Source organism: Paramisgurnus dabryanus, chromosome 4 (assembly GCF_030506205.2).
Source record: "Paramisgurnus dabryanus chromosome 4, PD_genome_1.1, whole genome shotgun sequence".
In the NCBI taxonomy this organism is placed as follows: Eukaryota; Metazoa; Chordata; class Actinopteri; order Cypriniformes; family Cobitidae; genus Paramisgurnus; species Paramisgurnus dabryanus.
In genome coordinates this window covers 19,540,371-19,563,592 of record NC_133340.1, presented here as the reverse complement: position 1 = coordinate 19,563,592, position 23,222 = coordinate 19,540,371, and the positions used below count along the sequence as shown (strand labels likewise).

The following is a 23,222-nucleotide window of genomic DNA, read 5'->3' as shown; positions in this document are numbered from 1 at the left end:
GTTGGTTTATGATTCTGCGACTGCTTCGTTTCCGCCCTACACCAAGATAAACGAACCAAAGTCATCCACGCCTGCCAATGTTGGTTGTGACAATGTTACACAGCAACTACGTGATCTCATTGGTGAGCTTGGAAGTCAAATAGGCGATTCTATTGTTACGCGTTTGTTGACAAACCAAGCCTCAATATTACCTGATCCCGCTCCATCGTCTGAGCAGCTTCCATCAATGACAATGCCTTTATCACCGAATCTTGATCTGTCCAAGCTAAACCTTATAGTCAAAGCTGACATTAAAGACCCACAAATGTTCAGAGGGGATGGTAGTGATAAGTGTACCATCCTGGAGTGGATTGAACAGATGGAAGTATTTCTGTCCAAAAAGGGCTGCAACAAGGCAGACAGCGTAGAAGAGATACTTAATCACCTTTGTGGTAGGGCAAAGAGCATTGTTAAGGTTAAGCTAAAAAGCAGCTCGGCTGCAGTACTCTGCCCTGAAGTTGTTTACGAGGTACTGCGTCGCTATTTTAGTGAGAGCCCTGGCTCATGCCAGCCGTTAGCTGATTTTTATGCGACACAGCCAAAACACAATGAGTGCCCTGTTGACTATTGGGTCAGGTTGAATGAAGCAGCCGAGCTAGCAGATGCTCACCTGAAAAGATGTGGTGGTAAGATGGAGAATATGAGTTCGGAGATTGTAATGATGTTTATCCGGAACTGCCCTAATTCTGACCTTGCCAGTGTCTTTAGATGTAAGCCCATAAGCAAATGGTCCGCCGAAGAGGTCCAAGAGGCCATTGATGAGCATGAAAGGGACTTTAGGTCTCGTAGGCAGCTTCCTTCTGCATTTAAAGCTGCAGTAAACCAGGCTGCTGTTGTTAAAGGACCTGTGAGCACTCAGGTAACAGTAGGAAGTGAAGATGTAGGTGTAAACTCTGCAGCATGTGCTGCAAGCCCACACCCTAAAACAAACGAATCTGTGGAATCTGGCACTTTGGAGCGTGTGTTAAAGATGTTAGAAAGGGTGCTCGAGCGCACCACCTTACCTGCTCCAGGACCAAAGCCTCAACCGTCTCAGTGGTATCGAGCTTCCCCATGTGCAGTATGTGGAGACAGATCTCATTCGACCCGTTCGCACTGCATGAGGGAAAAGAGATGTCTTAATTGTTTAGAGTTTGGGCATCAGCGTAAGCAGTGTCACAGGGCTGCTGGGCAAGACATGGCCCAAGCCAATGACGATCAGGGAAACTAGATCACTCACATTGGGGGGAGGGCGGTGTGAGTGCTAAAAGTCAGCCTCTCACCAGTGAAGATGATCCGATGGTCATCTATAGCAGCAATTGTCAAGTCGAGTCAAGTAGCAGCATTGTTTTGTTCCAGAGCATTGCAAAACTGGAAAAAGCTGACAGTTTATTCTATACAGATGTGTTGGTTAATGATACAGTCATGTGCCAGGGCCTATTGGACACTGGTTCTATGGCATGTACCATTAGCGAGGAAATGGAGTACAAGCTGCTAGATGCATGTGGGACCCTTGAGTCTGATCAGCCCCACACTGATATTATACTTGTAGGTTGTGGTGGCGTTCGGGTCAGGCCCAAGTGCATCTATCAGCTAAAAATGCATGTATATGACCACTCAGTTGTTGTACCAACCCTTGTTGTACCAGGACAAAAAGACCAGTTAATCGTCGGTACTAACGTCATCAAATACATTGTTAGTCAACTTAAGCAGTCCCAAAGCTATTGGCGTGTCATGAATCAGCCAAATCCTACAGGAGAACCAGAGATCCAACGGTTCTTGAATATGTTATCTGGACATGACAGATGGCAGGGCAGTACCATCCCAACCGTCATCGGTACCGCTAAGCTTACTCAAGCTGTCACACTTCTACCTCGTCAGGAGCACCTTGTGTGGGGAAGGCTTCCCGCCAGTTCTTCTGTTTCTGTGGGCAGTGCTGTGCTGGTCGAACCACCTAAGGCTCAGACTCACAAGAAGGGTGTTCTTGTCGGGCGTGTTATAGCCACACTGCCAGGTGACAGATGGGTGCCGGTTAAGGTTATTAACCCGTCTAATAAACCGCTCACTTTGAGACGTAATGCCAAAATAGCAGATGTGTCTCCTGTTTTAGCAGTTGAAGACTTGGATGTGCAACTTGGAAATAGTCATGGAGAGGCTGTGAATGTACAGAGTCAGTCTGTCTCCTCTACTGTTGGTATATGCAGCCCCCCTTCTGATATACATAGTGTACTGCAAAAGCTTGGCCTCGGTGACCTTGACATAGGGTCCTGTGAAGTCACTCCGTACTGGAAGGATCAGCTTCTACAGCTGATTCAGAAGTATCAGGATGTGTTTTCTAAACACAGGCTAGACTGTGGTAAGGCCAAAGAGTTTGTCCATAGGATTCATTTATCAGACAACCACCCTTTTAGGCTTCCGTATAGGCGTGTCCCCCCGGCCCAATATCAAACCTTGAGGAAGGTGCTCTCGGAGATGGAGGAGCAAGACATCATTAGGAAGTCTTGTAGTGAGTGGGCGTCCCCACTGGTCCTTGTATGGAAGAAGAGCGGTGAACTTCGCGTTTGCGTTGATTACCGCTGGCTTAATGCTCGGACCATTAAGGACGCTCACCCCTTACCTCACCAAGCAGACTGCTTGGCGGCCCTGGGTGGGAATGCTTTGTTTAGTGTAATGGATCTCACCTCCGGCTTTTATAATGTTGCCATGGCGGAGGAGGACAAGAAGCTCACGGCCTTCACAACGCCAATGGGCCTATTTGAATTTAACAGGCTGCCGCAGGGGCTCTGTAACAGCCCCGCTAGCTTCATGCGCCTAATGATGAATATCTTTGGCGACCAAAACTTCCTGACGTTGCTTTGTTACCTGGATGACCTACTTGTGTATGCCCCGGACGAGGGTGAGGCCATCAAAAGACTTGAGATGGTGTTCAGTAGGCTACGTGAACATGGGTTAAAATTAGCTCCTAAAAAGTGTCATTTCCTTCAGAGAAGCGTGCGGTTTTTGGGGCATGTTATTGACAGTACAGGTGTAGCAACTGACCCAGACAAGGTCAGTGCTATTGCGGCAGTGTCAGAGTCTGATTTGATGATGGAGGATGGGGTAACCCCGTCTCAAAGGAAAATAAAGTCTTTCCTTGGGATGGTGTTGTATTACCAGAGATTCATCCAGAATTGCTCCACTATCGCAAAACCTTTGTTTGCATTGACAGCTGCCCCAAGGGGCAAAAAGCCTCCAGATAAACGTGTTGCTGCATTCAGGAAATTGAGCCCTGGGGATTGGAAGGAGGAGCACAGCAGTGCCTTCCAGCAGCTAAAAGCTGCTTTGGTAAATTCTGTAGTGCTGACGCATCCTGACTTTAGCCGGCCATTTATTTTGTCCACTGACGCTTCTACTGACGGGTTAGGTGCCGTACTTTCGCAGCTTGCAGAGGGTGAGACTAGAGCTCGGCCGATCGCTTTTGCTAGCAAGGCTCTTAACCGCGCCCAGGCCAGGTATCCTGCTCATCGCTTAGAGTTTTTGGCTTTGAAGTGGTCTGTTTGTGACAAATTCAGTCACTGGCTGAAAGGCAGTGAATTTGTCGTATGGACGGATAACAATCCATTAACTTATGTCCTCACAAAGCCTAAACTCGACGCGTGTGAACAGCGATGGATCTCAAAGTTGGCGCCATACCGCTTTAGCATTAAATACATACCTGGTCCTAAAAATGTGGTGGCCGATGCTCTGAGTCGTCAACCCTTTGTTCCTAACCGGCTCAGCGAGAGACTGCTGACTGAACCTTACATTTCACTGCTCAAGGAAGCAGAACAGTTTGGGAAAGACACTGTGCAGGAAGCATTTAGGCTGAGTACTGGGCTTCAGGGCGCTGATGACCCTCCCTGTGTAACATCAAACCAATGTAAGCTCTCCTGTGCTGAGGTGTCTGCAGTGTTAGAGGGTCATAGTCACTGGGAAGCAGGAGTAGAATCCAGAGCAATCTCATTGATAGGTCAAGACATCCAACATTTGTCACCCCCTGGGCAATGCCCTTTACCTGTTTTGTCATTGGATGAACTTCGAGATGCACAACAAAATGATCCTTGCCTGTCCCGGGTCCTGTTTTACATCAATAGGGGCAAAAGAGCCTCACGCCGTGAGCGTGCTGGGGAGATTCATAAAGTTCTCAGGCTTTTGAAGCAGTGGGACAAATTAAAGATGGTTGATGGTGTTCTGTATCGAGTAAGGAAAGACAATCTGGCAGGAAAGAAACGGTTACAGTATGTTGTTCCATCGTCTTTAGTTGCACAGGTGATGACAGGCATTCACGATGAAGAAGGGCACCAGGGCCAAAGTAGAACCATGCACCTGGCGAGACAAAGGTTCTTCTGGGTCGGGTTGGAACATGATGTTCGCAGGTACGTCAAATGTTGTCAACGCTGTGTCGTTAGTAAAACGCCCGAACCTGAAGGCAGAGCCCCGCTGGAGAGTGTGAGAACGTCAAGGCCCATGGAGCTTGTATGCATTGATTTTTGGACCGCAGAAAGCTCCAGGGGTCATAACGTAGATGTGTTAGTTGTTACTGACCATTTTTCCCGTATGGCTCATGCTTTTCAGTGCCGTAATCAATCAGCGAGGCAGGTGGCAAGGCAATTGTGGGACAAGTACTTCTGTGTGTATGGCTTCCCTGATCGGATCCACTCTGATCAGGGAGCTAACTTTGAAAGTCAGTTGATTCGAGAGCTGTTGCAGGTCGCAGGAGTGAAAAAGTCCAGAACAACCGCCTACCATCCCATGGGCAATGGCCTTGTCGAGAGGTTCAATAGAACCTTGGGCAACATGATCAGGGCATTGCCGCCTAGGTCCAAGGATAGGTGGTCTCAGATGCTTTATACACTGACTTTTGCGTACAACTGTACCGTGCATGAATCCACTGGGTATGCCCCATTTTACCTAATGTTTGGCAGAATTCCAAAGCTGCCTGTGGATGTCATGTTTGGTAACCTTGAGGGTGACAGTGATGTCATTGACTATGACAAGTACGTAAAGAGGTTGAGGACTGACCTGAAAGAAGCTCTAACCGTTGCTCAAGAGAACATCAATGCCAGCCAGCAGCGGCAGGCCGAATTGTACAACCGGAAAACAAAGGGCTGTGATATTGAGTTGGGAGATCAGGTTCTCCTGGCCAACAAAGGTGAACGTGGAAAGAGAAAACTGGCAGATAGGTGGGAGTCCACACCTTACAGGGTAGTTGGGTTGAACCCTCAGTGCCATATTTACCGTATACATAACACTAAAACTGGCCAGGAGAAAACTGTTCACCGCAACTTATTGCTGCAAGCTAACTTTCTTCCGTTGGAGCTGGAAGATTCTGATGTACCATCCAGCAGTAGTAGCACGTCACTGTCTATGGGTGTGAGAACTTCTTTGGCAAATGATTGTGCTCCCGAGATTGAGCCCAGTGTATCTGACCGAGTTGCCAGTTGGGTTGAAGAATGTGCTGTGCATGAGAGCCCTCAGCAGAGTTTGCCCAGCAGTAGTAGTAGTAGTATTGTGTCAGTGGATACAGTTTCTGGTGTGTTGGGAGAAGTCCCTTCAGCATCAAAGGATGACTCCATAGAGAGAGACAGTAATTCTGAAGCTCCAGAAACCGAAGGTCTGATTCATGAATCTAACAGCATTTCTTCAGAGATTATACATGATGATATTCCTGTTGGTAATGTTGAACCAACTACAGACCATGAAGTGGTTGGAGTTAGGACCAGAGTGGGCAGGATAGTGAAACCTGTCAACAGGTTAATTGAGAATATGACCCAGTCTATCAAAACCCTGAATCCGGCTGGTGGGGTTATAAGGTCTTTGTTAAAGTAAGAATGCACTTTTTTTGTTCTTGAGAGATTTAAACTTTAATGTAAAGTGCCTTTTGAGTCAATGTTTTCAGTACACTGTTGTTCTGGATCTGAGATGAAGTTTCATCTATAAATGAATGGTGTTTAAGGCACCCTTTGCAGGTGATTGCAGTGGGCCTGATCAACCTGCTGTTCTTACCTTCCCTGTAAGTGGGAAACATTATGTTGCACAATATTCTAAATAGCAGTTGGTCTGAGTCCAGTGTATATTATCCCCTATAGTCGAAATTTGTGAAGTTCAGGGGGGAGGATGTAACTGGTATAAAAATTATTTTGACTAAATTTTTGTTTTGAGTTTTTTGTTTTGAGTTTTCCTTTTATTTATATATATTTTTGGTACTAAAGTTTTTATTTTCTAAAATTATAATTTTTTTATTAATGTTATACTTTCCATATGTGTGTATTCATGCTGAAGTAATGAACTTCACGAAATTTCGTTTGAATCATTTTTGTTTAAATATCTAAAATGTAGAGGAACTTTTCTTTGAGTACCTGTTTGGGGAGGGAGTGTCATCAGCGGGGCACATCCGGGGTTTCTCATCGTGCGTTTTGCGTTGGCCTCAGTTTCACTACATGAGGTTGGTGGACGCATGCACGTGCGGTCCTCCCTATAAATAACACTGGTATGTTGATGTTTTTTTGCCTCAATGTGTATATTTGTCATTGGATGAATGTAATTAAAATTGTGTCAACATTCAATAGTATTAGCTGCAACAAGGATGTACTGTTTAATGTGATTTTGTGTAAGTAGTCAGTATAATTGTGGCGCTAACTAATTAGCATTGTGTGCTAATACTATAGTGTGTCAGAGTGGGAGGAGCTGCTACCCCGTTTTGACCTGATAATTTCTCCTTACCAACAGGTATGCTATCTGTTTTGTTTGTTTTATAAAGTAAAGTGTGTTGGATGATAGTTAATGAGTGTTTTATGTTAAGTGTTATAAAAAGGTAAGACTGTTATTTAAAGTTTTATTTGGTAAACCATTTTATTTGTGCTGAGTGTGATGCACATTGTGTAGATTGCATATGACTGTGCAAATATACTAAGCACATTATCTAGTTCTGTATATAATGTTTACATACACTGAGTTTAAGTATGTTTTGTAATTATTTTGCTCATTCAGAGTATGATGCAGTATTTGAATACAGATTTAATGTGTATTCACATGAGTTTGTATTGTAAAATGGTGCATATTTGTGATTCAAGTGTAAAATGTTAAGATGCAATGCGATATACTACATTTTTTGAGTAAAAAAAAGCACATTGTTTAAAATGAGCAGGGGAAATCCATATGCTATAGTTAAAGTTCTTTCTTTATTCACATTTTATTTTTTTTATTTTTATTTTATTGTTGGCTTAGTTTCACTACATGAGGTTGGTGGACGCATGCACGTGCGGTCCTCCCTATAAATAACACTGTGTGTCAGAGTGGGAGGAGCTGCTACCCCGTTTTGACCTGATAATTTCTCCTTACCAACAGATTAAAATACCAGATCTCATCATAAAGTGGTCGTGTGGTCTTTGTGCGTGAGGGTATCCATTCCAGACATGTTACACTTGGGAAAAAAGATAGGATTGAAATCCATTCAACCAAGACGCATTTCTGTGGCCAAATGTAAATGGAACAGTTTTAATAAATCAGATAGCTATCCGATCAGAGAGAATACATGAAGTGTAAAATTCCCATACACATTTCTACACATCATTCAACACACATTATTATCATCAATGAGTCATTAATTTACCTGTAATATTAAGAGACACCCCAGGTGTACCGGTCCAATTTCCACCTGCATTAGTAGTAAATCTGAAATAGTATTTGTGTGAATCTGTCTGTCTCACATCAGTCAGTGTCATGGTGCAGTCGTGATGTTGATCTCCCAGATACTGAATCCTCTGACTGTATTCAGAGTCCTCAGAAAGATCTGGAAAATCATTATTTGGTTGTCTAACATCAGTGTTGGTCCAGAACACTTTCATGATCTGATGTCCAGTAGGGTATTTATAAGTGCAGTTTATTGTCACTGTTGAACCCTTTAGTGCACAGATGGATGAAGAGCTATAATTCACACCCAACTCATCATCAGCACTATAAAAACCTGAAACACAGATAAATGAGAGAAATAATTTGTACAATACTACTGTATGATAACTGTTTTAAATTACAAAATTAAAAATTATGATCTAATTACATAAGCATGTAGCTCTGACCACACACAACATTCAGCGCATTGTTTAAGTTTAACTATTAAAGGGGCCATAGCATGGAAATCTGACATTTTAAATGTTTAAGTGCTATAATTGGGTCGCCAGTGCTTCTATCAACCAAGAAAACGGGAAAAACCACAACCCAGGCAGTTACTTTGTTTTGGTAATCCATTCTCTGCAAGCATGTGAAAAATTAGGTAATTCAAATTTTGTCTGTTTTGTGACGTAGGTAGCAAGCAAAGCCAATTACAATAATACCGCCCCTTAATCTGCACTATCCAACCACGGCACTGCAGAGAGAGAGCCGATAACTGACAGCACAATTGCCTTTCAATTTCAACAAACCACCATCATTGCATCTCTCACAATCTGTGTCCACTCTTTGAAGGGCGGAGACGACAGTTTGTTGTATTAACAGGTAGATTGAACAAAGGCAGTTCAACATTGCAAACATGGATTCAAAGCTCCAGCATGTAAAACATATAGAATATTAAGCAGTTTTGTCACACTTTAATTCATGGTATTAAGTATATTTTCCATTATAATCACTTCTCCTTTTTGATGCTTATCTATAACACATCATATTTATAATATTTTGTTAAAACCATATAAATCCCCCCCCCCCAGTGCTCCATTTTTGTTTTGGGCCACTGCCCCTTCAAGGGGCCATTGTTGCATGAAAATGTTAGCATTGCCACTTTGTAGGTGTGAGCAAAAATAGGTCATTGAAATTTGGCTTTCATTATGATGTCATAAGGATATCTTATTATAATAATACCGCCCCCTTAATCTGCACTATCCAACCACTGCACTGCCATTTAGTGCAGAGAGAAAGAGAGAGAAAAGAAGGACTTGCCCTGCGTTCCAGTTCGTTTTTTTATTAACTTCCCTCGCTAACTTCCCTCAGTCTCGTTCACTCGGATGTACGTCATTGCTTACGTTGTACGAGTGCCCACTACTGCTAGAACACTTGAAGTGGGTTCAAATGGAACGCCCTAAGCCCTTGATCACATGGAAAGTGGAGACCGCCCCCTCCATGTGCAAAGCGCGAGTTGCTGAAGTGACGTCACAATCGTGTTGGATTGTGTGATATGAAGATGCATGAAGTGTACATATGAAGCAGACTCGCTCCCTCGGTCAAAATCGAGGGAGCGAGGGTCTGTCCATACAAACTTCCCTCGTCCACTTGACGAAGTGGAACGCACTTCAAAATGGCGACAGGGATTCCCCCGAGGGGAAGTGCTTAGGGAAGTTCGCGAGTGTGTGTCTAAAACTGGAGTGGAACGCACCCTTGACAGCACAATTGAGTTTGAATTACAACAAACCACCATCATTGTGATCAGTGTTTGCACTTCATCCGCTCATTTGCATTTTAAAAAACACACCCAAAACGACACATTTTTGCTCAAACCTACAAAGTGGCAATGCTAACATTTTCATGCTATGACCCCTTTAAAATTTCTGTGCACGGCCTTGGATGTAGATAAATAGGTATTCCCTTATGGTAGTGATGTTACATTTGGACCAAGGCTTTTGTCGAGCAAAGTTGGGCGTGCCAGATGAAGCCTCGATTTGAAGTTTGTGTTGTTAATGTAGAAATCATGTGACCGATGACAAATCAAGCTTCACTTTCTGCTCAATCACGTGCGTGCTTCAGAGGTTTTTATGAGTTATTTGCCTTAATAGTGTATAATAGTGTATATACAGCAGGGAAAATATGTATTTGACACATCAGCATTTTTATCAGTATGGGGATTTCTGAGGTGAAAATTTCCACCAGATTTAGCCATCAAGCCAAATATTGAATTCATACAAAAAATCAGAACATTATGTGGTTCAAATCTATAACCTTTTGCAATCAAGCCAAATATTGAATTCATAAAAAAAATCAGAACATTATTTGGTTCAAATCTATAACCTTTTGCACTGCAATGCTGTACCACTGAGCATTACAGGAGCACAGCTGAGACAAAACTTTTAAAAAAGGATGTTAAATAACCACAATCTCAACAAAAGTTGTACCACTGGGGAAGGTACCTCATCAAAAGGTCCCAATAAATACCTAATATGTTCTATGTAATAGTATGTTCCTTTTAGGTACAAAAGTGTACTTTTTGAAAAGGTACCGCCCCGGTGATTACTTTTGTACCATCATGTAACTTTTTTCTGAGAGTGCACCGTTATAATTGCATTTATAAAGTATAACATCTTGCATTTCAATCTCACTCTCTACCGTATCATCACTCACCTGAAATCAAGAGAAGAAGAATCAGATGAAGAGCAGGAAAAGCCATTATGTATGACATCACTATAGGAACAATATACTGTAACACACACACACAGTATCAATGTTTATAAATCACTGTCTGTCCTAAAACCACACCAGTGAATGTTAACTACAAAGTTAAAGCTTTTTCAAACATATCGAATGTCATGGGTGAGCTATAGGGTTCTGCAACAGATTTTCAATATGATCAAGTGATACTTACCGTGTTGTAGTTAATCTAATCTTCTTACATTTAACCAGCACGCAAATGATGAGTTTGACATGGTTACTTCTCTTTATTTCGAATTTTTGATGTAATTAGAATACATGTCTTCCTCTTTCTTTTGCTAAGACGAATAATAAATGACTTTAGGTCATCTAACAGTTTTTGAAAAAAATGCAACAAAAATGTTCTGAGTGAAAGATTCAAGAAATACATATTTGAAATAAATGATAAATGCAAAATTTCTTATTAAGCTATCTCTACATTACCTTAACCTGGTGGCATTTTATATGCAATTATGTGTTGGATGTTTTTCAGAAGAATTTCAAAATGCATTGAGTAAGAACAGAAGCTGTCATTTTAACCACAGAGAGGGAAGTATAAAGATAGGGTAAAGTCATTTAAGATCATTATTTACAAACACATTACAGGCCAAATGTTAGAAATGTATGGATGAAAAATGTTACAAAGATTGTGAACTATATAGCACCGAATTGTGGAGTTACACAGTTAATTTTTTTTCCTTATTTCCTCGTCCCCCTAACAAAATCGTGGCATCCATTGCGGTTGTAGCGGTATTTGAAAGTTGAGAGAGAGGGCAGCTTTCCCCCCGGGTGGGCGTGGTTTTAGCACCAACAGTGGATATGCCCTCAGCATTAGAAAAGAGAATCTTGGTTATTTTCCAATATTTTGATATTTATTTTATTTACACGCTCTTTTTTCTCATTTTGATTTAGCTGGGGTGGCAAACTGAGATCACATTTAATATCAGACTTTAAAAACAAACTGTTAACCCTTCACACTGCAAATAAAACCCTAATGCAAAGCTGCAGTATCATATAATGGTATTGTTTTTTCTGTAGTTAACAGGAAACAGATGAAAGGAAGCATTACACAGGGAGACAGGAAATGACTCAAATCTTTCAGACAGACAGAACCTGCCAACCCAATGTTCATCAAATAATAATCATTGAGACATATGTAGTTATTGATGCTTTTGGCGTATACATTAAAGGGGACATATTATGAGATTTTTTTTAGATGTAAACTAAGTCTTAATCTAGGTCTGAGCAAAAGTGTGCCGTTTTGGGTGTGTCATTTAAAATGCAAATGAGCGGATGAAGTGCAACCACTGATCACAATGATGGTGGTTTGTTGCAATTGAAACTCAATTGTGCTGTGAATTATTTTCTCTCTCTCTCTTTCTCTTGGTACTAAATAGCTGTGCTGTGGTTGGATAGTGCAGATAAAGGGGGCGGTATTACCTTATTCTGACATCACAATAAGGGCCAAATTACAATGACCTATTTTTTCACATGCTTGCAGAAAATGGTTTACCAAAACTAAGTTACTGGGTGGATCTTTTTCACATTTTCTAGGTTGATAGAAGCACTGGGGACACATTTATAGCAGTTAAACATGGAAAAAGTCCGATTTTCATAATATGTCCCCTTTAAATCAATATGCATGTTGACTAGAATTGAACCCACACATGTGGTGTTGCAAGCATCATGCTCAGCTACAGTTACATTGTGTTTATTTGAATGTCAAGTGAAGACAAAGCCATACATGAATTTACTTGAACTTGAAATGTACAATGAACTTTTTCTCCCCAGAGCTTAGGCTACATATACACATGAACATGCATGTAAAAACTATTGAGCAAACAACAGCAATCCATCTGCAATGAATCTGAAGTTCACTTGAGGTAATATAAAAGATTGGATGACTAGCATTAAATATACAACAACATAATATTCATTTTTGGTGAATTATTTTCTTAATTTTTTTGCTGAACTTTGACATTGTGAACGCTGGTCTCCAACTATCATTTTACACTGCTGTAGATCACTGAAGTCTCCTCCACATTTGATCTAAAACCAAAAAGAAACACAATGTTACACATCAAATGCAATTAGGAATGTATGTTGATCACAGAACACGGCATTTTTTTTCAGAAGTGCTTTCTCAATCTTTTTTATGTTCCTCATGAGCATTTTGCTAAATTTCTCTTTTAATTCATCTTTTTGAGTTCCAGAGAAAAATAAAAAAATCTTTTAATTTTGGGGGGTAAATTGTAAAGAAAAAGTTGTTTCTTCATACCTCACAGCAGCATCAGGTTTGTAATTTCTAATATTGTCATATGGGTTTTCAATCTCTTCTGAACTCTTCATCTCTTTGATCGCTTGATGGTGGACACTTGCGTACTGGATCTCCTCTGGATCTCCAGATTCAGGAGTTTTTCCTGCAGATGTCTGATCTGTTCTGTGTCCCTTGGGTGTAACACTGCTGTAGTGATCATCACAATGGGCTGATTCAGAAGCATGAACGTTGCTATAGAAGTCACCCTGAAAGAGAACAACTTACTAGGCAAACTAAACTAAAGTCACAGATGCACAAGATCTTTATACAATTTCTTATTTTCTAAACACCAATTCAGTGTATATAATAATGAAATTTCACGGCAGATCATCATTCTGTAAAAACATAACACTGCTAAATTTAGACATTCAAGTTTTTAGAATCAGGGTAAAACCTCAACAATAGTGACAAAGAAAATAGTAAAGAAGTTCATAATTTATTCATGCCACAGTGCATGCTGGGGGTCCTGGTTGAGATTTGGAATTTGTTGATACCCTGCATGCATTGCAACATATATTTAGAATCATGTTTCCTTATAGATTAGATGGGTCTGATGTAAAATACAAAGATAACTTCGAATGAATCTACTTCAAGGAGTACAAACCTGCTGATTCCCAGCAGCATCTTCGGTTTTGGCATCTTTTTGTTTTCTCCTGTTGAAATATTAAACATAATCAGATATCCAAATTCATCCACAATGATCTGAATATGAATTACATGCATACACTCTTTGAGTTTTATTGACTTACATTATAAACAAAATTATTATGATGACGACAATAAATAATGCTCCGCATCCCAATGAGATCCCAAGAAGTAGATTATAATAACTATGAAGCACTGTAAGAAGAAGAAACATCAATATTTACTCTCCACAGTAAGAAAAGATGTTAAGACATGCAGGTAAAACATTAAAAAAAATTCACCTGTAACTGAAACAGCAGCAGATCTCTGAGATCCGACTTCATTCTGAGCCTCACAGTAAAACCATCCACTGTGACTGGAGTTAATGTTAGTGATGCTGTACGTCTGTCCAGATCCAACAGATGATGTTTCATTCTCCTTAAACCAGGTGTAGATCTGAACAGGTGGATTTGATTCACTGCTGCAGGTCAGAGTCACTGAATCACCCTCCATTATTTCACCAGATCCACTGATGGATGCTGTCACATTCTTTGGAGAATCTAAAAACATTTTGTTTATTGTCAGTGTTCAACATTTGTGTTACTCTTGCTGGAATGTTCTACACTGTTTTATAACGAACTTACACAAGACATTTAATGTCACTGCTGAATATTTTTGTCCAAGTTCATTACTTGATTTGCACTTGTATTTTCCACTGTGATCTGATCTGATCTTTGAGATGATGTAGGTTTGGCCAGATGCAACAGTTTTATTCTCCTTAAACCAGTTGTACTCATGAACAGGTGGATTTGCATCACTGCTACAGGTCAGATTCACTGAATCACCCTCCACTATTTCACCAGATGGATTGACAGAGATTACAGGATTGTCTGGAGCATCTAATGAAATAAATTGCAACATTACAGTTTGTCAATTAAAGCCTACAAGTGTCAATGACATTTAACATTTAGTAAATTCCCTGGTGTTAATTTAACACAGGTCGGTGTTCATAAGGGAACCACCGGCAGGGTGTTAAAAGTAACTCTGAAGCTGTGTTTAAGTTAATAAAATAATTAAGTGATCATTTGAGTGATGATATTTAACTGTTAAAGACACCTGATGATAATGAGCTGAATCACTGAAGGACAAAAAATACAAGAACTACTACTGACTTTCATCCACTGCCATATAAAAATCGATGAAGGAAACCAAAATATTAAATTAAATCTCCAGAGTTAAATGAACACTATCATCTTCTCTGTTTAAAATGTTTAAAGGGGACATATTATGAGATTTTTTTTAAGATGTAAACTAAGTCTTAATCTAGGTCCGAGAAAAAGTGTGCCATTTTGGGTGTGTCATTTAAAATGCAAATGAGCGGCTGAAGTGCAAACAGATCACAATGATGGTGGTTTGTTGTAATTGAAACTCAATTGTGCTCTCAAGTCCTTCTTTTCTCTCTCTTTCTCTCTGAACTGAATGGTTGTGCTGTGGTTGGATAGTGCAGATAAAGGGGGCGGTATTACCTTATTCTGACATCACAATAAGAGCCAAATTACAATGACCTATTTTTTCACATGCTTGCAAAGAATGGTTTACCAAAACTAAGTTACTGGGTTGATCTTGTTCACATTTTCTAGGTTGATAGAAGCACTGGGGACACAATTATCGCAGTTAAACATGGAAAAAGTCAGATTTTCATCATATGTCCCCTTTAAATTTCAACTTGCTTGCAGAGTTACATGGATGATAAGTTTAACTTCTAAATAACTGCTGTTAATCTGGTTAATAAAGGTTTCCTTTTAGTTGGGCACTTGGGTCTTGAAGATTTGTATTAAATTTCTTTTGTTCATTGTGATTGTGAGTTTATAAACCACATGTGAGCAGAGGAGGGTGAGATAAATAAAGTCTTAAAGGGGACATATTATGAAAATCTGACTTTTTCCATGTTTAACTGCTATCAACCTAGAAAATGTGAAAAAGATCAACCCAGTAACTTAGTTTTGGTAAACCGTTCTCTGCAAGCATGTGAAAAAATAGGTCATTGTAATTTGGCTCTTTTTGTGATGTCAGAATAAGGTAATAGCGCCCCCTTTATCTGCACTATCCAACCACAGCACTGCCATTTAGTTCAGAGAGAAAGAGAGAGAAAAGAAGGACTTGACAGCACAATTGAGTTTCAATTACAACAAACCACCATCATTGTGATCAGTGTTTGCACTTCAGCCGCCCATTTGCATTTTAAATGACACACCCAAAACGGCACACTTTTGCTCGGACCTAGATTAAGACTTAGTTTACATCTTAAAAAAAATCTCATAATATGTCCCCTTTAAACAAACCAAGAGTATTGTGTTTCAATGTTCTCCTACAAAAATAATCACTGAATAATGTTGTATATTTTTCAAACATCACAAATCTAATCTACAGTGTTGATCAGACACACTAAAACATCAACAATCCGCGTATAAAACACAACCATGGTGACAATCAACAACAAAGCTTCATGCTGCAATGCATGCTGGGAACCATAACTCATTTGTCATTGCTACATGACAAAATTGTTTAACTTTCTTACTGTCGCCATTGTTGAAATTTCTATCTGAAGTGTTGATGTCTCTCTTGAACAAAGAAAATTAAAGCATTGCAGCAGTCTTATTCAGAATTTAATTTAGTTCAGTGAAGGTCAAAGAAAATGCATTAAGGAGAGATTTATCACCACAATGGTGACTTCAAATGAATCCAAAGCAAAAACAAAGTGGGGAAATAGGGGCAGTTTCCCAGACAGGGATTAGACTAGTACTAGACTAAAATAAATGTAAGAGCTGTTTTTTATTACATGAACTGAACTGAGTGTGTTAGATATGACAGACATCCAAAATGTGCAGAGCAGTGGGTCCCGAGGACTGGAGTTGGGAACCACTGCGATATAAGAATATTTGAAATTACATTTTTGTTCAGAATTTAGTAACATTATTATTATTATTATTATTATTATTATCTGTTTATTGTACATTGAATTAGCAGTCTTGTAACAGTTATGTTTTTGCCATTCATTTATTCGCTTTTGGGGTAACTCGTAGAAATACTTAAAATTAAGTTAGTACTTAACTTATGTTTTTTCAAAGCAGTTTTATAAAGATAGTTCCTTACTCTAGGCATTATATTTGTCTCTCATTTAATTATTCTATATCTATGAATATATGTATAAACGCGCAGTCTTAATACTATTTAATAGAAATTAGATTATTAAAGTGACAGCTATAGTTTTGTAGCTCTTCTCTAGACGTACACTTTTCACATGCAGCTCTTTGTCGTGTTTCTTCTCAAATGCATTAGTACTGTTTTATAAGAGGTTAATAAAGCGCTTTGCAGTAGTGTAGGCTAAGATATCTGCGCTTTCTTACTGAACTCATTGATTTTAAATACACAAACACGAGCGTGAGAGAGCAAGGGCAAGAAAGAGAGTACTAGGCGTGCAAGTTGTGTAGACGCGTGCACCTGCAAGACGGACACGGAAAGTGAAAGTATACCCTTTCACTCTAAGTACTCTGTGGGTCACATGCGTCCTTTCCATATGGATCACCGATCGACAGCGATTTGTCACGCTACTTTCAAAAGTGCATCTGAATCAATGCGGAAGGTGCTGTATCGATGCGCGCATCGTCAGGCGTTCATGACAATGTTTTGCCGTATCGATATTTTGAACACAGCGCTAGTCCCCAGTGCTTCTATCAACCGAGAAAACGTGAAAAAATATCAATCCAAAATTTTCTTTTGTAAGCCATTTTCTGCAAGCATGTGAAAAATTAGGTTGTTCAGATTTCGCCCTATTTTGTGAGGTAGGTAGCAAGGCAAATTACAATAATACTGCCCCCTTATCTGCACTATCCAACCACAGCACTGCCATTTAGTGCAATAAGAGAGAGAGAAAACAATTTGACAGCACAATTGAGTTTCAATTACAACAAACCACCATCATTGTGATCAGTGTTTGCATTTCATCAGCTCATTTGCATTTTAAATGACACACCCAAAAACTTTTGCTCAGGCCTACAAAGTGGCAATTTTAACATGCTATAATTAATTATCTGTGGGGTATTTTAGCTAAAACTTTGCATACACACACAAATTTTTATTTTACATCTAGGAAAAATCTCATAATATGACCCCTTTAAACTTAATGTGATAAATGTTGTGGTAAATGTCCATTAGACTTCTGATTACATCACGTCAGAAAGAAGATTTGACTACTAAATCACATGTGTGGATGCTGGTGTAGATGAGGACTTGTATTTTGTTCTGACAGCAGTTTAGAAGTTAAACTTCGCAGGGCGTTTCCCAGACAGGGTTTAGATTAAAGGGGACATATTATGAGATTTTTTTTAAGATGAAAACTAAGTCTAAAATAGGTCTGAGCAAAAGTGTGCCGTTTTGGGTGTGTCATTTAAAATGCAAATGAGCGGATGAAGTGCAACCACTGATCACAATGATGGTGGTTTGTTGCAATTGAAACTCAATTGTGCTGTGAATTATTTTCTCTCTCTCTCTTTCTCTTGGTACTAAATAGCTGTGCTGTGGTTGGATAGTGCAGATAAAGGGGGCGGTATTACCTTATTCTGACATCACAATAAGGGCCAAATTACAATGACCTATTTTTTCACATGCTTGCAGAAAATGGTTTACCAAAACTAAGTTACTGGGTGGATCTTTTTCACATTTTCTAGGTTGATAGAAGCACTGGGGACACATTTATAGCAGTTAAACATGGAAAAAGTCCGATTTTCATAATATGTCCCCTTTAATCAAGGACTAGGCATTAGTTGTATTAGGACATTTAAGAAGTTTTTACAAACAAACCTTACAAAAAACTATACTTGTGTGCATCTTGATACAAAACAATGGCACTGATATATGTTGAAATATGTCAGTACAAGGTTTTTTGAAACTAAAGTAGCTCAAACATGCATTTTAGTCTTGGACTAAGATAAGCCCTGTCCGGGAAACCACCCCATCATCCATGTTTAGAAAATAACTCTGCAGTCGTAGTACAGATTTGACACGGAATGATTCAGCAGGTGTTTACCATGACTAAATCATTATCATTCATTCATTATCACATTAACTTTAACACTGCTTCAGTGTTACTTTAACACTCTGTAGAGTGGGACCATATAAACTCCCAGCAGTGTTCATTCAACACTGTGAGTTTTACTGTGTAGAAACAGAAGCTGACCTAATTTATCTATACACTGTTGGGAATATTGCCTGCAGCCCACCATTATAATTTTGTCTTTGGCCCAGCAGAGGAAGAGAGCTTTAAACTTACAGATGACATTGAGATATTGATGAGGTGATGTGAGTTTGTGTCCCTGTACAGCACAGCTATAGTTGCCTGCATCCTCTCTTCTTACTGACTGCAGGATGAGTTGATTGTTTCTGTCTGTTCTCTCACTTAATGACTGTGTGTATTTAAACCAGATGAATGTTGATCTGTCAGTCAGACTGCATCTGCTTTTACATGTAAGAGTCACTGAATGTCCCTCTGTCACTCTCTCACCTGAAGACTCCACCTGAAGATCTGACAACACAACACAGATACAGATATCTACATGTCATTCAACACACATTATTATCATCAGTGAGTAATTCACTTACCTGTGATATTAAGAGTCACTCCAGGTTTTCCAAGCCATTTCCCATCAGCTTTATAAGTAGTAAATCTGAAAAAGTATTCGTGTGAATCTGTCTGTCTCACATCAGTCAGTCTCATGGTGCAGTTGTGTTGTTTATCTCCCAGATACTTAAACCTCTGACTGTATTTAGAGTCCTCAGACAGATCTGGAAAATCCTTATTTGGTTGTCTAACATCAGTGTTGGTCCAGAACACTTTCGTGATCTGACGTCCAGTAGGGTATTTATAAGTGCAGTTTATTATCACTGTTGAACCCTTTAGTGCACAGATGGATGAAGAGCTGTAATTCACACCCCACTCATCATCAGCACTATAATCTCCTGAAACACACAATAAAGAGGAAAATGTCAAGTCTGGGACTTCAAAAGCACTGTGAACAGTGTTAAATGACCAAACTCTAAATGGGATAAGTGCAACACTCTTTAGTGTATGATAAAAGATCTTATAATATGTCAAAAAAAAAATGTCAGTAATATGGCTGTAACAGTATACTGAAAGGATAATTATATTCTTTGTCTATTGTTTGTCAAGAGCGTCCTGTTTCACAATTACGTGGGGCATTTGGTGACACTGCGTAGGTTTAAAGGGATAGTTCACCCAAAAATGAAAATTCTATCATCATTTACTAATTCTCATGTTGTTACAAACCTGCATAAATTACTTTGTTCTGATGAACACAAAGGAAAATATTTTGAGAAATGTTTGTAAGCAAACCGTTCGTGGACCCCATTTACATGTTCAGGGGTAAATCATAACAAATATATGAATCCTAAAATCAACTAAAATATATTTCTAATCATGATTCTTACAATGGAAACAATGGTCCAAGATTTTTCTTAGCTAAAATAAAGGACAAGTAAAGCAAGAAACACAGTGTGTTAGAATCACCATCCCATTTATGAAGCTCCTTCCTGCCAAGATATAGTCCTAGACTTACTGTATCTGCTTAACACTAAGATTGAGTTGTCTGAAATATCAAATGGACATTTTGTGTAAATCAGATTTTTTTATTAATCCTTCAGTGGTTGTTGGGCATGTACACTACACACTATAGTTTTATCATTTTTTTTCTTGTTAAAAGCAAAAGTTTTTAGAAGACTGTCGGAGCAAACACTACAGGACTGTGTTCATGTGAAGTTTATCTTATCTTCATACACTTTATTTTTATGATAGTTTTTAATTGCATTTCACTTGTGTACTAATATTGTGAAAAGAATATAGTATTTTTTTCCTACTATGGAAGTGAATGGGGTCCATGAACGGTTTGGTTACAAACATTTCTCAAAATCTCTTCCTTTGTGTTCATCAGAACAAAAAAAATTATGCAGGTTGGTAACAACATGAGAATGAGTAAATGATGACAGAATTTTCATTTTTGGGTGAACTATCCCTTTAAGTGTGCATGACATCACAGATAGCAAGCAACCATTTAAAGAATGTTAAAAATGGTGGGGTTGTCAATGTTAATCCCATTGCATTAACATCATGCTTGCACTCTCCATTAATGTTGAAAAATTCTTGCAATTTTAACAAACTATCATTATAATGATCAGTGATTGCTTTAGTTAGGTTCTTGACTCTGTTTTAATGTTAAGTTTTTGTCGCTAGTTGAAAGCAGCGTCAGATCTGTTATCTTTGGAATTCTAAAAACATGCTTATAACATAAAGCTCTCAAATCAATCTCTGACATCATGAATCAGTCTATGAAGCTCATCAATGGTAATAATTAACAAAAGGAAGTATGCTGCAATGCATACTGGGGATCAATATAGTACTAATAGGCTTGTTTGAGATCATCCGGCGCTGTGCAGACCAATCCGCAAGGTTTGCCGCTTGCAGTTGAGGGAGGAGCTGAAGACAGAGCCATCAAGCCGGACACCTGCTGGTTGCCTCTTGCTGTACTTTAATGCAGACATGTCCCAATAATTTTTAATAATAATTGTGCTGTCAATTATTTTCTCTCTCTCTCTCTCTGCACTAAATGGCAGTGCTGTGGTTAGATAGTGCCGATTAAGGGGCGGTCTTATTATAATAAAATCTCCTTATGACATCATAAGGAGAGCAAATTTCAATGACCTAATTTTTCACGTGCTTGGAGAGAATGGTTTACCAAAACTAAGTTACTAGGTTGATCTTTTTCAATTTTCTAGGTTGATAGAAGCACTGGGAACTCAATTACAGTATAGCACTGAAACATGGAAAAAGTTAGATTTTCATGCTATGGCCCCTTTAAAACCATACGTCAGTCACATGCCTTCAGCGTCAGCTCAAGTCGGACAAAATAGGCTTGTTCGAGTCATGCGGCGCCGCAAGAATCTACAGCCGGATGACGTCAAAGAACCGCTTTTTGCTTATAAATCGTCCACGTGGAACTTTGGCGTCATACGGCTGTTGGTTTTTGCGGTACCTCATGAACCCGAACAAGCTCGAATGTAATCCATGATTCCCAGCATGCATTGCAGTTGATAGTTTTATCTCAATTTGTTTGATGATTGTCACTATTGTTGAGATTTGTAGGATGAGTGATGATGTCTGAATGTGTCAGTATTTTTTGTGCCTATCTTGTCACAGATCACTTACAAACCAGAACAATTATAATGGTCAAAAATAGATCATCATCATGTAATGCAATTAATTTTTTTTCTCATATTAATTTCTTCATAAATATCAACAAATTTCAACTTAACTTTGAAGCACATGTGATTCTGCATAATCACATACAAACACTGAGAAAAGAAAGATATAACTTAGTGTAAGTCAAGAGTCATTGGCCCAACTAAAGCAATATTTCAATATTAATGGAGGGTGCAAACCTGATATTGATTAAATGGGACAAACATTGACAAAATCAACAATTTTTAACATCATTTCAATGTTTGCTTGCTATCTGGGATGTCTTTTAAACAATCACATTAACTAAAAATATTAATGAGAATTTTCTGGTCTCTGTGTTTAATAGTTAGAAACCTGACATTTTTTTATTTTAAAATCCACCTGCTGCAACGACATTGTCATAATAAACCAGCGGGAAGGTAAATGAGAGACCAAAGCTAAAGAAGATCAGTTTATTGACGAGCATTACTTATATTGTAAGCAAATATTATTTTAATACAGTAGACATTTCGCCAAGTTTTTTACTACTTGGGGTCTGACTCACAGTCTACTGCTCAAATAAGGGGAACACCAGGGCACTCAATATGAATCTACAGGACAGTGAGCAGTGACATTTACAATAGACTGACTCAAAAACATTTGCCAGCCAAGCAATTGCAGTTAAAATAATAAAGATGCTCCTTAGAAGAAACAAAAGGAAGTGATGATGTAACATCTGAGACTCACCCTGAATCATGAGCAGAAAGATTAGAGGAAGAAGAGCCATTCTGAACAGAAACATATATTATATACACAACAATAAAACATGTCATTTTTAACTTTATTCATTTTTCATGAAACAGCAGCTTTCCACTGTACTACAAGCTCTACTACAGTATAAGATCTTTCACTTTAGTCGTTTTACTAATTGCATCTCTCTTACAAACAATATTTTGAGTTTAGACTGAGAAAATATTAATGACAAAGTCATAATGTGAGACTAAGCTTCAATATTAGCAGTACTCAGATAATAATTCTTCAATACAATATGAATTATATACCACATAAGTCATTGAATTACTCTTACCGGGATCTGATGTATCTGAACTCAAGCATTCAGAAGACAGACAACGGAAACTTACTTAACTTTAAAAATGAAATGCAAATGTAAGCTGAAAGTCTCTTCCTCTTTTCTGTATTGTGTAATATGCCATCATTAGTATACTGTAGCAGAAACTGAACTAAAACCACTTGCAAAACAAAAATAGCTTTAATCTTAAACATTTGATTTTTAAAAAGTTACTAAACAAAGATAATGAAAAGTCTGTCATTGTCTACAGTCAGGGTATCTTCCGTCCCTCCATATCTGTTTACAAATCCCAGATAATAGTTGTGCATGCCCAGCTAACAGTGAAAAGATCTAAGAACCTTCCTTGAAATCATTTTAAGAATGTTTCTGGGTTGTTTGAGCGTTATAGGGATGTTACATTATATTTTCAAACATTATGACAATGTCATGATTTTTTTTTAAATAGGTGAAACAAGTTTGGTGTCCCTAGAGCGCATATG

General features: G+C 38.9%; 1 protein-coding gene across 1 annotated transcript; it reads right to left on the bottom strand.

The window, feature by feature from the left end:
• Positions 1–11,634: 11,634 nt before the first annotated feature.
• LOC135760516 (B-cell receptor CD22-like) lies at positions 11,635–22,991 on the bottom strand. The gene is made up of 10 exons (XM_065274526.2): positions 22,741–22,991; positions 22,401–22,441; positions 19,025–19,381; positions 18,696–18,947; positions 14,011–14,265; positions 13,669–13,926; positions 13,492–13,582; positions 13,347–13,395; positions 12,704–12,948; positions 11,635–12,474 (listed from the first exon to the last, which is right to left on the bottom strand). Exons 1-10 carry the CDS (start codon positions 22,767–22,769, stop codon positions 12,429–12,431), a joined length of 1,623 nt encoding a protein of 540 aa, XP_065130598.1. The 5' UTR covers positions 22,770–22,991; the 3' UTR covers positions 11,635–12,428.
• Between the last annotated feature and the right edge of the window lie 231 nt (positions 22,992–23,222).